The sequence below is a fragment of the Crocodylus siamensis genome, chromosome 12 (assembly GCF_052110815.1).
Source record: "Crocodylus siamensis isolate JL-2025a chromosome 12, ASM5211081v1, whole genome shotgun sequence".
Lineage (NCBI taxonomy): Eukaryota > Metazoa > Chordata > Crocodylia > Crocodylidae > Crocodylus > Crocodylus siamensis.
In genome coordinates, this window is record NC_143406.1 from 19,573,084 (window position 1) to 19,588,710 (window position 15,627).

At 45.9% G+C, this 15,627-nt stretch overlaps 1 protein-coding gene across 6 annotated transcripts in view; it reads right to left on the bottom strand.

Annotated features, from left to right (window-relative positions):
- Positions 1-275: 275 nt before the first annotated feature.
- Positions 276-15,627, bottom strand: part of KATNIP (katanin interacting protein) — a 134,263-nt gene continuing 118,911 nt past the window's right edge. For 3 of the 6 annotated variants that reach the window (XM_090024847.1, XM_090024846.1, XM_090024845.1), the window contains exons 11-13: positions 9,904-10,016; positions 7,974-8,116; positions 280-5,410 (exon numbers count right to left, since the gene is read on the bottom strand). In XM_090024847.1, coding sequence (XP_089880973.1) covers positions 7,993-8,116; positions 9,904-10,016 — 237 coding nt within the window. In that variant the 3' untranslated portion in view covers positions 280-5,410; positions 7,974-7,992. Of the gene's footprint in view, positions 5,411-7,973; positions 8,117-9,903; positions 10,017-15,627 lie in introns of all 6 variants that reach the window. The other 3 variants (XM_090024848.1, XM_090024850.1, XM_090024844.1) reach the window with 3 other exon arrangements.

Sequence of the window (15,627 nt, forward strand, 5' to 3'; positions counted from 1 at the left end):
TTCTTGCTGATTTCTGTAGAGTGTAAGCATCCTGATCTGAAAGCCAGGCAGTTACCTGGCTTCTATTCAGATTCTTATTCTCACTTCTGGCTGCTTCAAAAAGCGAGTTCACCCCACCAAAACTTCCCGCTACCCCAGGGGTGTAATAAATTTCCTTTAACAAAGACCCCCCTGTAGACATGACTGGTAACCGTGGTACCAACCTCACCAACACACTTATGGAGGATTTAAGTGGACAAATTTAAATAGTGGCAAAACAAGATTTATTAGTGAAAAGCAGCACATACAGGGTTATTCAGCCATGTCTTGAACTATTCTCTGTTAGATGCAAAGAAAACCCTTCTCTGAACAGGTAGGATGCTCCGTAACCTCCAAAGGTTCATACCCCTGCTCCACAGGGCTCTGGGGACTCAGACAAAACTGATACTTGCATCTTCAGTCTTGTCTTGAAACCCTCTCTTTTAGACATGAACAAAACCAGTTCACACGAGAACTTTATTCTCATAGGTCCACCAATGTATATGTTTTGAAAGTTCTCCATCAAGACATCACCTACCTGTGAAGCGATGAAAGAGTTAACACAGGCCCACCCTGTTACCATAGAAAGCCACCCCCTCCAAAATAATTCTAGGCTACTTACCTCAGCAGAGTCTTTGGGGTTTAGGTTGTCTGCCACTCCCAGGCTCTCTGCCTGTGGCTCTGATGCGGTCTGTTGGGGGTCTGCCCTGGTCCCTGGATCTGTTTTGGGAGTCCAGGAATCTGTCTCAACCACTGAAATCTTACCCATAATGCTGCTGAGAGAGGTCTGAACAGTGCCTGAGGCTTCCAAAGTGTAAGAATCCATATTTGCTTCTGTCTGTATTAGCAAGGTCTCAGAAAACACGCAGCCTGGTTTGAAGGGTTTTCCCAACAGGATTTAGACAAGAGGCAGGCCAGGGCAGCCTAGGCCCTACCCCCCACCCCTATACTTGTCCCCCTATTGGCTCAGCGGCGTTCTCAGGTGGAAGAGTTTCCCAGTTAAGGAACGATTGTTCTGATGTCACAGGCCATGTGATGGGGACAAGATGTTCTGGGATGCAACATGGCAGCCAAGATGGCCACCAACATGGCTGTCAGGAGGGTTGGGAGTGCTGAGGCCACAGACCATGTGATGGGAACAGGGTGTTCTGGGACATAACATGGCAGCCAAGATGGTCGCCAACATAGCTGCCGGGGGGGTTGGGCCTGGTGAGGTCACAGGCCATGTGATGGGAACAGGGTGTTCTGGGATGCAACATGGCAGCCAAGATAGCCACCAACATGGCTGCCAGGGGTTTGGGGGTGGAATTTCTGGTGGCAAAGTTCCGGGGCTAGGGACAGGACTTCTGGCCGCAAGATGGCGGCCAAGATGGTGGGCAGGTGGCGTATCTAGGGGCAAGGTCGGGGTGGAGCTAGGGCAGGGTCACCTGGCAGTGGGCGGGACTTGTCAGTTTGACAAGAGGTGTACCCTATATACTACTACTGTGCAGTAACTCACATATAGGCACGACCCAGAAACAAGTTTGTGGGGCTAGTGGAGGGAGCCTCCCCTGCTCCAGGGCTGATCTGCCTTAATGGCAGCCCCTGCCTGAAGGGTATAGAAGCCTGCAGCCATTATGTGCTCTGGGACACATATCACTGGCACCTTGAGAGCTCTGGAGGTTCTGAATGTCATCTTGGGCACAGGCCACAGCTAAGCTGTACATGCCTTCCTGGAGCCTGTGTTTCTGCTTGGCCCTGAACAACCTTGTGGCTGCCAGGGACCTGCTGCTGTCAGGCAGGTGGGTACACAGCAGTTGCTGAAGGCTGGTTCAGCCCCTGGCCAGCCTGTCAACACCCCAGGGCTGCCTGCACAGGACCTAGTGAGGATGTGGGCTCAGGGACACCACCTGCTACTGGAGCTCTTTGGATGCACCAGCTGCACCAGAGGTCCATCCAGGATTGGATCCTCCTCCTCCAGCAGCTGGTGGTGGTGGCAGAGGAAAGGGCAGATGATGTTCAGGTCTGGTGGCAGGAGGACCTGGCCCAGGAGGGGAGGTGGCAGAAGGAAGACCTGGCCCACCAGAATAGGTGGTGTCAGGAGGACATTGCCTGGGAGGAGGCACAGGACCAGGCAGACAGAGAACACTAGGTCAAGCTCCTGGCCTTGAAGCAGATTCAGGACCTGAGGGACCAAAATACCATCCTGAGCTGGGCTGTGGAGGCCACAAATGATGACCGTTGCACCCTGGACACTGTCCTGGACCTGGCAGTCTTGTGCATGCACCCTGCTGTCTGGTCCCGGGCCCTAGCCCTGCAGGCTGCTCGGCAGTGGCCTGCAGCAGGTCCCTGCCTCGGCCTGGGGAGAGGTCCTCTGCCACCTCCTACCAGCAGGAGCCCCTGGCCTGGCCCCCATCTCATGTCTACTACCACCCATCCAGGCCAAACCCCAGTGCTCACCCTGGCTGCATTCAGGCATGGAGCTGGAAGTGCCTGGAGCACCTCCCCCTCCAGCTGCCTGCCAGCTGGAGGGGGAGCTGCTCACCTGGGAGGAGCACTGGCCACCTTCACACCTGGGCAAGCCCCCACTCGCTGCAGTTGCCATGGTGTGTGCATCCATGGGGCAACAGACCAAAGCTGGGTTTCTGGCCACCTGCCCCTGGGCTCTGCCCCTTAGGTGCCCCAACCCATAACCCCTCCCAGATTTTGTATCTGGGACACAAAATCACAGAATCTGTACATAGTTTTCAAACTAGGAAGAAGGCTTTTTATTGTTGGTGGGTGGGGAGGGTAGTGGAAGGGCTCTCTTTGTTGGGAAGGGAGTGAGGAGGAGGCTTTATGTATTGGGGAGGGAGGGGGGTGTTCTGTACTGTTGGGGAAATAAAGGAGGCCTGGCATGAGTGGTGCTGGGGGTGGGTAGGGAGTAGGGGGTCTGTGGGTGGTGGGGCAGGTGGGCTAGAGGGGGAGTGCTCCAGAAGGCGGCTCACCAGAGCTTTCTGCACCCAGTGCCCTGGTCCCCAGTGGCAGATGCATGGTTCTCCTGGGGCCTTGGTCAGAGGCAACCCACTGCTGCTGCTGCTGCAGGTTGCACTTCCGCTGCAAAGCTGTCTCCACCCACCCTGCCTCCTCTGTCCAGTCCTCATGTAACAACTCTCCCTGGGCCTTGCACATATTATGTAGCACATCAGCTGCAATGATGACTCAGGGGAGATTTGCAGCAATTTCGAGGTGGGCAGTGAGGGAGCCAAAGGTGCACTCCAATAGGGCATAGGTTTGGTCCCGACAACGGTTAAAGTGGGCCTGGTGGGGGTCCAGGTGGCTGGTGTAGGACCTCAACAGCCAGGGCAGGAGTGGGTAGGCAGGGTCCCCAATGAGCAAGGATGGGATGATGATGGCACCCAGCTTCAGGTCTGCCACCCCAGTGTGAAGCACCAGCATGGTCAGGTCGGAGTTTCAAAACACACAGATATTGTGCACACTGCCCACCCAGCCAGCACTCACATGCATGAATGTCCCCCAGTGGTCTATGATGGTCTGTGAGATCATGGAGTGATACCCCTTGCAGCTATAATAGGGGCAGTCTCCATGGGATGGGCAGGTGACCTGTATGTGGGTCCCATCCAGGGCTCCAATACACTGGGGGAACCCCAGTGCATGAAACCCTACCACCACTGCCTGGGGCTCATGCACAGGGAGGACAGTGTCTGTCAGCACACCCTGGAGGGTGCCACACACCTCCAAGGCAGCCTCCCAAGCAGTGGCCTTACCCACACCAAACAGGTGGCCCACATACCAGACACTGGCAGGCATGGCCACCTTAAGCAGCGCCAGGGCCAGATGGATGTTGGTGATGAGGGGCAGACACATATTGTTGTCCTGGCATTCCAAGTGAGGCCAGAGCTGGTGGATCAAGTCCTCAAAAGTGGTCCAGTTCCGCTTAAAGGCATCCAGCCACTGCTCATCATTCCAGTTCTGCTGGACAAAGTGCTGCCACCAGTACCAGCTGGCACAGTGGGCCCAGAGTGTGGTGGGGCTGGAGGCCAAGGAGGATGATAGCGGCCCCAGGAGTGACCTCAAGGAGCCCCTTGTTGATGTCCCTGGTGGCAGGAGCTGCATGGTAGCGGGGGCCCTGGGAGGGTACACTGTGGGCAGGAAGATGGTTACTCTATGTGGGAGAACCAGGTGGGGTGAGATGGCCATGGGCAAGTGACAGTTGGTGGGGCAGGCCAGCAGGGACTGAGGCATCCAGCAGGATCCTGGGACCCTGTTCCTTGCTGCCAGGGGCTGGGGCAGCCATAATGGAGGAAGGCACAGTAGACATGAACACAGCTGCCACGTGCTAGCTCTGAATGTGCCACTCTGCTCCTCTGAGCATAGGAGCTGGCTGTCTAGAGAGCACAGAGCAGGGCTGGGTTTTAAAGAAGGCTGCCAGGCTGCTAGCGGCTGAAGCCAAAGCCTGGAACTCCCCCTAGTGGCCACAGGGGAGCATAGCAGAGCTGGAGGGAACCTGGCAGCAAATTTGCTGCCAGGTCCCTCTAGATGTCTGATCTGGCTAGATGTCTGCACATGTAGATATCCACCCAAAATCGCTTACTGCATAGTAGCTTACTATACAGTAAATCTAGGCTGGGGTAAATTCATGTGTAGATACATACACTAAAGATTTGAAAAGGTGATCTGTAAGGTGATCACATTTTCACACAGAATGTGACAGATTTATTCTGGTTAATCAGTAAAGGATACAGTGATAAAGCACAGAAAGGTCACAAAACTTTCCAAAATAAGTTTATCCTGGCACACATACATTATATTCTATTTTTTTTAGAAATGGAATGTGATCCTGTAATTAAAAATTATATCCTAAGCAAAAACAAGGGCACAGCATTAAGGGTTCCTGACCTTTGAGTGCCTAATTCAGGAATATCATAGCATTCAAAATTAATTTACTCAAGCTAGTTTTCTTTGATGGTACAAATTATACATTGAACACTGCTTTTTTGGACATAGAGCTGCATTACTGTTGCTAATAAACAATGTGTATGTGTACGTGTATACACACACACAAATATATTCTCAAATCACTGAATAAATTTTAAAGAAAAGGAGGTTTATAATTCAGTCATTTTTTAAAAGGAAGGAACTCATAGAGAGGTAATAAAATATTAAGGAAGTTACTGAAATGAAGAAGAGTTACATGTGTGAAACAGAAACAGCTTACATTCAGGTTCCTATTGATTAGACAATGCAGGTCCCTTGGTGTGTCATTATTTCAGATGTCCACATCATGAGGAGACACAAACATCTTGACATTATGTAAATCAAAAAATTCCACCTCTGTCAAGCCCATATTGACCAGATTCCCCCAGCTGGAGAGGATTTCCATAGTCACATAACCAGTATCCTGAACTTTTGCCTAAAAGAAACATTGTTTATGTATATAAGATTACATGTATGCACAAAAAAACAACTGAAAACATAAACGAGTATTAAATTTATGAAGTCAAACATTCAGAAGTTAGGAAAGCAAGAACTAAGGCTACCTGGATAGTTTTGATTTTGACACTGAATGTGTTATAACAGTATGGAGTAGAATTGCCGAGCCCCAGCATGTCCCAACCCTTAAATGCAATAGAACTTCGCTTCCTGCAACTGCCTTATTTAAATTTTATACTATGCACTAAATGAAACAGGTTGTTCAGCAAGATAAACAGTAAGATATAGGCTCTCTTTAACCTATAGGTATCTACCTGAACTTAGATACTTAGCGTGATTCAATTCCACCCTGTTAAAGTCCCTGAAAATCCACATTGCATTTACTTTTCTAACACACTATTTTCTTACTCCTAAGTCTGAGTTTAAAAATAAAGGAGCGAGGAGTAGGATGACCTACCTGTCATTTGCATTAATAGTTTTTCAAGACCTTCAGTACAGCAAAATAAAGTCACACTTAGATACCTACATCCACTTATGCACCCACACTTTCTTGAGCCTCCCAACCCCACCTCAGGGCATAAAAGGGAGCTAGGGGCACAGTGATCCCTTTTTTCTTTTGCTAATATACAATTCCACCAGAGCAGAACTCTAGTTATAGGAAAATAGGACAAGTCATGGAATCTGGGTAGGCAACACATCTCAAAAAAACATAGATACTGTAAAATAAGTAACTAGTCATTCTTTTTTGAATAACTGCCCATATGAAGTTTGCTCTTGCTGACTAACAAGTAGCTACCAATTTGTTTGGAAGTATTAGTAGTCCTGCTTAAACAATGATTTCAGGAGAGTCTCACTAATGCAGATCTCAACCAGTACTCTAAGTGATGTTGTAACCATGCTGGTCCAGAAATTATGTGAGAAGCAAAGATTTCTTGGGGTGATATATTTTACGGACCAACTGTGTGGTTGGGATAAAGTTAGACAAGTTTTCAAATGCAAGGCATTCTTCATCAGCTGAGCCTGGTTCCTGGCAAAGAATATTTTGCATGTGAAGGCTTGTTTAACTTTATCCTGACCTCTACCAGCAAAGTAGTGTCCCTTCAATTTGTGAACTGAGCTGCACTACATAATTCAGAAATAGGTACATTTTTAAACAGAGACCTTAAGTTAACTGAGGTCTTGTGTGGTTAGGTGGATATAAACAGGCAAAACTAAACTGTATCTTTACATAAGGTCTGAGAAAACCTAATTCTTAAATTCTCTCTACCAAGGCCACAAACAGCCTGGGTTTATTTTTCTCTCTCTCTTTTTTGTCCTGTCAAAAGTAAAAAGACTGTGCTCTTATTATATCAAGGCAGACAAGGTTCTTTGAGTAGATGTGATATATTTTATTAGACCAACTGAGTAGCTGGAAAAAAGATCTTAGCAAGCTTTAGGGTGCAGTCACCCTTCTTCAGGCATAGGAAGGCTCATAATGGTCAGCTTCCCCTTAGTCTTAGGAATTAAAATTGGTTCCCATGGATTTTTGAATAATTTAGATGACAAGAAATTCTGAAGCAACACTTGACAGGAATTTGAGATAAAGCCTGCGAGTGACCCTGTCCTTATTAAACACCTTGTAAAGGGACTTTTTATGAGGACCTGTATTTCCCCTAACTTTCTGCTTGACAGAATTACCACCAGGTTGCTAAGGACTTAAAAGGCTGAGCCATCAAGCCTTCTAATAATGTATCATGGTTCCAAGTGGGAGAAGAGGAAGGAAAGTTTCTAAAGTGAGGAGAAAATGTGAATAAGGCCTCACCAATGTAGTGTAGAACAAAAAGTATAGTTTAGGATAGGAGGCACTTGTCACTATAGGGCCCACCACAGAGTTGATAGAAACTCCAAGTAATCCAATATCAAGGAAAGGATTGATGTCAAGGGTAACAAAATACTCAAAATGCAGTTGATGACATGTTCAAGCAAAAAAGCCTCTCTACCATTATAAGCCAGCCTGGTTGAGGGTGATCTGCTTTGAAACTAAATGCTCTGAACAGCTTCTTTCCTTGGATGTCAGCTGCCAGCATCTCAGCTATCAGATATAATGAACCTAGTGACTCATAAACCAGAACTGTCCCATTCTGATGGTATGAGAATCGTCAGTTATGCATTCAAAAACAAGATGCACATCTTATTTGGGGGCACGTGGTATGCAAGAAAATATGGTATGATGCAACATTAGCTATAAGTGTTACTATAAACTACAAGTGCAATGTATCATCTCTCTCTCTGAAATCACTGATCATCTGGAAAGACAGAAGATGTTCAGGTAGGATCTTTCTACCCTATGATTATATAATTCAGCAAGTGTGGTAAAACAGTAGCAAGCTCCTAGGTCAGCCTCCCACTAAAAGAGACCCTTTCAATTTGGTATCTAAGCCCCAAGCTCACAGCTATTCCCTGATGTCTGATTAGGCCCTGGTTTTTTCAGCCTTTCCCCAACAGAGAAATGTCACTCAATTACATTTTGTTTTCTTGTAAGATCTGGGTAGCAAAACAGTTACCATATTTTAGCTTCCATATTTAGTCCATCAGTACTGCCATCACAGGATCTGACTCTGGCTCCTCAATGTCTATGACTATGTGATCATGGCAAACTGCAAGGCTCTCAAACTTTTGCAGAACTTTCAAAAGTTTCTTCTGTTGCCTGAAATAAATACACACTCAACCATAAAATTAAAGAATAATACTGTTTTGTAAAAATTAATTTGTATGAAGTATCACATAGGAATTATGGTAGAGAGAAGACTGGATGAAAAACACCCATGAAAGGATACTTTAACATAAAAACCCTAACAATTAAAAGCCAGGAAATTTGAACAAAGATGCATTAAAAAAGAAAAGGAAAAAAAAAAACAAGAAAAAAGAAAATCCTCCACAAACACTGGAATGTATGGAAATATATAGGTAAGGTTACTCAAACACTTTAGCTCTTCCTCCTATACCAACATCAGAATCATATTTTCTCTTTTTTCTCATACGTATTTTGTAAGATATCTTATTTTTAGAGAAATTACTTTCCTAAACATTTACCCAGAGAAAGTTTAGAGGGAGTTTAATGTCAATGTGTAAGCACATGGGGAAGTTGAGACTAGAAGGTTCTTTAACCTATCAGACAAAACCATAATGGGCATGTTTATACATGCATTAATCCACTTTTCCTAATGTGCATATTTAGTACATATGGAGCTCCTATACACATGCGCAGAGCTTGTTCCAATGCGCTGGAAATTCAGCGTGTCAGAGGAGAATCAATTAATCAGCAGACTGAAAAAATGGCAGTGTGGCGCTTTGAAATAAAACAGATTGGATGAGCTTTAATTCAAAGTGCCCCACCACCATTTTTTCAGCATGGAAATGCACAGGGACGCTGATCCACATGATGCATTGGCACTTTTAATTAGTGCAGCTTGCTAATTTAAGTGCCTGGTGCCGCATCTCGTAACACATATAAAAATGCCCTTCAACGTGAGGTACTACATAAATGCGTATTAGGCTGCCCTAATGTGCAGTAGCAAAAGTGCACACATTTTTTGTGACACAATGCACAGTGTGCTATTTTACTGTGCATTAGTGTATTTGCATGTTTTTTAACATGACGCTTTAATGCACGATAAAATAGTCTACAGCACATTAAAACATGCATACAGACACACCCAATGAGATTCAATTGCAAGTTAATATGGATTTGTGCATGTAAGATACTTCATCTCTTTTGAAAACTCACAGAGGAATTGACATATGAACAACATAAAGTGGAATCAAAGGTGGGGCTTTATCCATGTGTCAAATATATCATGGTATCATGTGTCAAATGTGCCTCTGTGTTTGCTGTTACCCTACAGAATGTGGAAGCTTGTTTATTGAAGCTGAGTCTCCTTTCACTGATGGCTAAAGTACTGTAGTTTAGTTTCCAATTACCACAGGATAAAAACATGCCTATGGGTATTTACCATGGAATAGTTGACAAACAGTGGTACTTCCCCTTGTATTCTACAGTAAATTGTTTTTATACTTCATAGATAAGCAGAGGGCAGTGAAGGAAAACAAAATATATAACAATCGATAATCATCATCCAAAACTTCTTTCTATTGCTCAGTACATCTTGGCTTCTCAAAAAGTTCCACTCAGGCTTCTCTAAGGAAAGAATCCCAGGATGTCTAATACCAAACCACAGATGCAGCAACATTAGCCTTGTATACATGGCTTCCAGTGAAAATCTTTGAACCCTATTTCTCTATTAGGGACATCTATAGGGAGCTAGGAACAGTTCCCTGGCCTAAGTTAGAGTAGAACAACTCCTCATGTTGTTGCTGGCACTGCCAGTGTAAGTTCTTATATGTCAGCCAACAATTGTATCTACTGGAGCTCAGCTTCACAACGTCCCCTTCTGCCCATAACTAAGGAAGCCATTCTTTAATTCAAATAACTACCTGCTCCCCAAAAGGGCAATTCTTTCAATAGCTTCAGTGATTACAGTTGTTTCTTGATGTTTTTCTGAAGGCTCAGTAGTTGCAGAAAAAGCTGAAGTTGAAACAGAAGGCAGCTGTGAAAGAAAATAAATAAATTTCAATAGAATTTCCCCTGTATTCATAGAATAACATGGTGGTTTATTGAATAAGAGTTTTGGCCAAAATTTGATGTAAGCAAGCTGATATAAATTTTATACTGATTGTATTATATTTCATACAGCTATTCTGGATTCACACCAATAGCACTGAGATTGGAATTTTGTCATTTGTAAGTAATACTATAAACAAAAAATATATATAGATATGAAATTTTAAGTATATATCAAATGCTGGAAATCAGGTGTTTTCAGTTTCAGGATGAACTAGTCTAATTTGTTTTCATTAAACAAGCTACTGTTAGGGTTTCCCAACTGGCTGCTGGAGAGAGCATCCTCCCCATTTAAGTCTACCTGTGGCAGCAGATTGCAGGCTGGTAACAGTTCTGTCTAAAGGTCCACTGTAGTAAGCCTCTCTGAATCTTGTTCTCTTTGGTTTTCTGGCTTCTGGCCCTGTTTAGCTCTGCTTCTGGCTTCCAGGACCTCTACTTATCTTTGGTAATTTGGTCCCTGACTCCAGAACCCTGACTTGGCCTTTGGCTTGGACTCTGCCTCTGGATTTCCCCCTTGGATTTAGTAACTTTGTCTCACTCTAGAAACATGACTTGGCCTGTCACTTGGATTCTGCTGCTGGCTCCTGCCTTTCTCTAGAGGCCTAACCACTAGGCAAGACTACCTAGGACCTGGTCCTTACAGAGATGGCCACTTTGAATATCTTTTTATGCCCTTCAGTCTTTCTAGCACCCCTGCCACATGCCAGAACTTTTTAGTAACATCTTCCAGTATCAGTTTGTGTTGGCATCTCTGGAGGATATTCTCATTTTCTCTGAATCCCATTTGCCTGGTCATCAGATAGATCTGCCAGGACCACCTGTATACAAAATCAGAGGAGTGTGAATTTGACTGCACCACTGTGGAATTCCTGAGATACCTTTCAAGGATCCATTCTCAGTCCTTCTAGGCTAACAGCTGTGCTAGACTGAGCCCCTCCAACAGATGTGCAGAGAATCCAACAGTTTCTGGGTTTTGCAAGTTTCTACCACAGATTCAATTTCCCCCATAACAACACTCCTCAAAAAGGACGTCTGGGTCCAGTGGTCCCCAGATGCTCGATCCTCATATGACCACTTAAAGCATGTCTTTACCTCTGCACTAGTTTCTGTACATCCAGACCTGTTTCTTCCCTTTCACAATGGAGACAAGATGCTTCCAATTTCACTTTTCGAGCAATACTGTATCAGCACTGGTGGGTTAAGGAACCACTGCTTCCATGTGCTATTCCACTCCCAGAAGATGACCCTTACTAACATTAATTATGATATTTTTATAAGGAAATATTGGTCAATTAGGAGGTCATCACATAGCGGTGCCACCATTTGGAAGGAACCCTACACTCAGTACAGTTTCTGACTGACCACATGAATCCGAAGTATCTCTGTTCATTACGAAATCAGTGACAGGTTTGCTGGCCCTTCTTCTTTTCCAGATTCAGTTTTACAATTATTTAGAGACCAGGAACTTGCAATGGCAAGCTCAACATCCTACCTACAAAGGAGGAATATATAAGCCATACCATATAATGTATCCATGATCCTGAAGCCTACAAAGTTTGCATGTGATACAAAGAAAAAGGGCCTATTGGACTCTTTTTCAATCAAGCTCCTCTTCTGGCTAGATTTGCACCCAGCTTACTGAATTCAGGGCCTCAACCTGACCAGGATTTTAAACTTGAAGGAGGCATCATCTACCACCAGGGGCATATCTTGTGTTCCATAAGGGCAGCTGCTCCAGGATCTCTGGAATTTGTGCCAGAAATGCACGGCACAGAGACTTGGAGTTTCCCCCAGTGCCCTCCTTACTTATAAGTAATCAAACTTAGTTATGACATCCTAGTGGTGGGTGACTTTGGTGATGCCATAATTGAGAGACTCTTTGTGACCCATCAGATCATACATCATCTCCTGTGTAACTTCCTCTTGCACCAAATCAAGCCCTACCCACTGTGCATCAACCTTGGGCTACAATATCCCTGGCTTTCATCACTGACCTCCCTCCCTCCCTCCCAAGACTACACCTCAGGCCTAGTGGTGGTAGAATCACTAACCAATATAGCTCAGTTCATCCCCAGTTATGGTGTGCCTACTGCCTGAGAAACAGCCCAGCTCTTCCTGGCAAAGATTTTCTGGCTCCTTCTAGCATTGCTTCAAACTGAGGACCCCAATTTGTAGCTCATTTCTGGCAGTTCTTTTAAAGGTTATTCTACATACGGATGGAACTAGAGGGGGTTCAGTGGCATGGTCACACCCCCCTTTCCCACTTTGCCTGTGCACCACATGCACAATGAATTCTCTGCTGGGTGCTCTGCATGTGCTGCAAGCTCTATGAGGTTACCAGCTAGTCAGTAACTATCTCTCTCCTATCCAAGAAGTCTTAAATTTTCCCTGATGGCATACAGTGTAGATACCTTTGCTTCCAATCATTTTGTCTTTTCCTCCAGGATAGACACCAGCTTATATCTGATGCAAATAAAATGTTATCAATCTTCTGGGAGGAACCCAAATGCAGCAAATTCCATGCCAGTAATAACTGCTGGTCTAGTTTCTATTTATACCACTTAGGTTGTAGAAAACAAAACAAAAACAGACCGATATATTTACACAAACCCACACACACACACACACACACACACACACACAGAGCTTCCTGCTCCCTGGTTCAATCTGCAAATGAACTCCCAGGCAAACTCCCTGTATTAGGTTCTCTTATGTTAGCTGCTCCCTCTATTTGCAAGGGGTTGTATTTTATAATGCTGCCTAATGTGGGCCTGCCTAGCCCCACTTCTCAAATAGGTAGACCAGCCCCTCCTGAAGCAAAACATTCCACACAGAGCTGCAAGCAGGGCCTGCAAGTGTCCCTGATAATATAAATTGCATAAAGCCATCTTCTATTCATCTCCTTCACAGATATGAACCAAGCTGTATGCTCCCTGTGCTCATCTGGCCTCGAACATCTGGTCACGTGTCACTCTGGCCTGGATGTTCGGTGGTATTCATCTGTCCATCCCAGATGTTCCACTGAGTAGGGGTTTACCTCTGGTGTAGTCTTCCCCAATCTCACCTGCGACGACTTTGAATCTTGCTTCAGTGGAGGGTCCGACCACTGCGAGTCTCTAGATGGTGGGACATCTTTCTGGTGGTCTTCTGCGAGGCTCCACCTCCCCTCTACCCTGCCCTTACACCCAGCCTTGATGAGTCACAGATATCCTTCTGGCCAGATCCCCGACCATTGAGTCCCTGATTATGTTCACTGAGATAGTCTTCTCAGCCTACCCGATTCCCCCCACTAGATACTAGGGGTCTAAGTTTGGCTGTATATGTGGGGTGGATACCTTTAGGTTTCGTTGGACCCACTGTGGTCCTCCAGCGGACAACTGTCCCCACGTCATCCACTAGGTCATATCTATGCCTTCGAGGGTTGTGTTTCACAGCCTCTCATGCTGCTCTTGCCTCCCGTCTCCCACCTGGTATGCCTCTTCAGCTCTCCCAGTGCCTTCGACAGTCCCACCTGTTCTGGTGTCTCAAAATGTGCTGGCCTCTCCAGCTCCCTTGCTGTGGTCTCTGGCGTTGGGATCCTCCTGCTCCATTCTGCCCTCTCGTTTGGATTTCTGGTTTCTGGCTCCCGGCTTCTCATGTTGCAGCCAGCATCATTCTTCCTGCAATGTGCTCTGCCGTGTCCTCCCCTGCTGGAAGAAGCAGCTTCCAGCTCTTCTTGCCCCCACAGAGGCTTCGAGAAGACCTCTCCTGCCGGTGCCCCCGCTGGCATCAGACTGCCCCCCTTTGCTTTTCCGGCAACCTGTTTGATTTCCACCAGCCGGCAGTTGCGGCTGACGTCATTGGCTGGCTGCAACTGTATTAAGGCACGGCTAATGAGCTGCGCAGGTCCCTCCTCAGGCTCCAGCTTCACCGTGGGTCTCACTGTAGATAAATATTTCCCTTTTTCTTTTCTTTTACTTTCACTTCCCTCCAAGGGTTCCTGTCCCCAGGGTTCCCCCTGGCATTTTGGGGTCCTTCCTTCTGTTCCTCTCTGTGACACTCCCCTTAGAACCAAATTTGTGAAGACAAATTCTTTCAAACAGTTCATTTGATAAAAGGGAGTAAATACCAGTTCCCGATAGTGATGGTGTTCATGGCTTGACTGTCCATGCACTGGCATAGGGAACTGTCCTTTTTCTTCACAAAGAGGACAGATGCACCAGTTGGGGAAACAGGGGGTTGGATCTTTAGCCAAGGTCTTTTAGAGGTAGTCTTTTAAAGCTCCCATCTCTCTGTAAGACACACAGGGCATGTCTACATGTTCATTAATGCACCTTAGATACTACACATTTAGTTTAGTACTTCCATAATGAAGTACTAACTGAATGCACAGTAAATAGAGTTAATGCACAGTGACACTGGCACACTGTTACTATATGACAATTATTGCACATTAGTCTAATAGCACTGTAGGATATTAACATGGGTTTTAACTGCCACACTACTGTGAAATGTTATTGTTACACAGTAACCATCTTGTGTAACTGCACCCAGAGTATTGATGACCAAAGGGAACCACTACTCCTGGATGGAGGACAATGGGCAGTCATACATGGCCACACTTCTTTTGTCAAATACATCTGCAAAATCCCAGTACTCAGGGGTTACCTTCTGCAAGGATGCTTGCAAGACTGGCTGTTCTGGAATTGTTGGGTATGCAGGGTTTCACATGAGTGAATTCCAGTGTTGGCAGGGCAGTGGCCCTTAGTGGATCTCTGAGTTGTGAAGGGCAAGGCAGGAAATTCCTAGCACCATAAGGAAATGGGCAGACCAAATCAGTTAAAACTGGAAGAAGAGGTAATAGGCTGTTAAGTGAGGGGTGAGCTGTCAATGGACTTAGTTGCTGTGGGGTTGGCCCCGTGTGGCATGGGCACATGGAATGCTCTGGCAAACTCCAAGTCCATAAAATTGTCTGAGGCACCCAAAGCCACTAAAGCAACTTGCTGCACCTGGGCCATGGCTGGATGAGACAGCTGTAGCCTTAACAAAGGTGGACAGGGAGGGGACCCTATAGTGGCACTTACTCCCAGGGGGAAGGTAGCAAAATGGCTATGACATTGAGAAGTGTGTGTATTGCTTGGTCCAGATCCTTCTATTCTAGCTGAGCCCCACATGGTCCCAAATGGCAGGGTTCCCTTGTGTTTAGTAAGGCATGCAGCTCTAAAGTGACCAGGCTCACCATAGCACAGGCCTCTGCATTGTGGACAGGCCTGTGGATTACCACCTACACTTTTCTACTTCAAATGGGTGTTCTCACTTGCCCTTAACCTGTGTGGCTTCTTAACTGTTTCTCTCAGGGAGTAGGAATCATGACCTGGGGACCTCCTCTTGGGCCTCGTCTTCTCTAGTCTGTTTGGGGAGGTGGAGGTGATTGGTAGTGTCTGTGTTTAACTTGTGCTTATTTTGGACTGATTGCTTGAGAGGTTTTTTGCTTGCAGCTCTGTATAGAATGTTTTGCCTGAGGTGGGGCTAGTTTACCTATTTGAGGAGTGGGACTA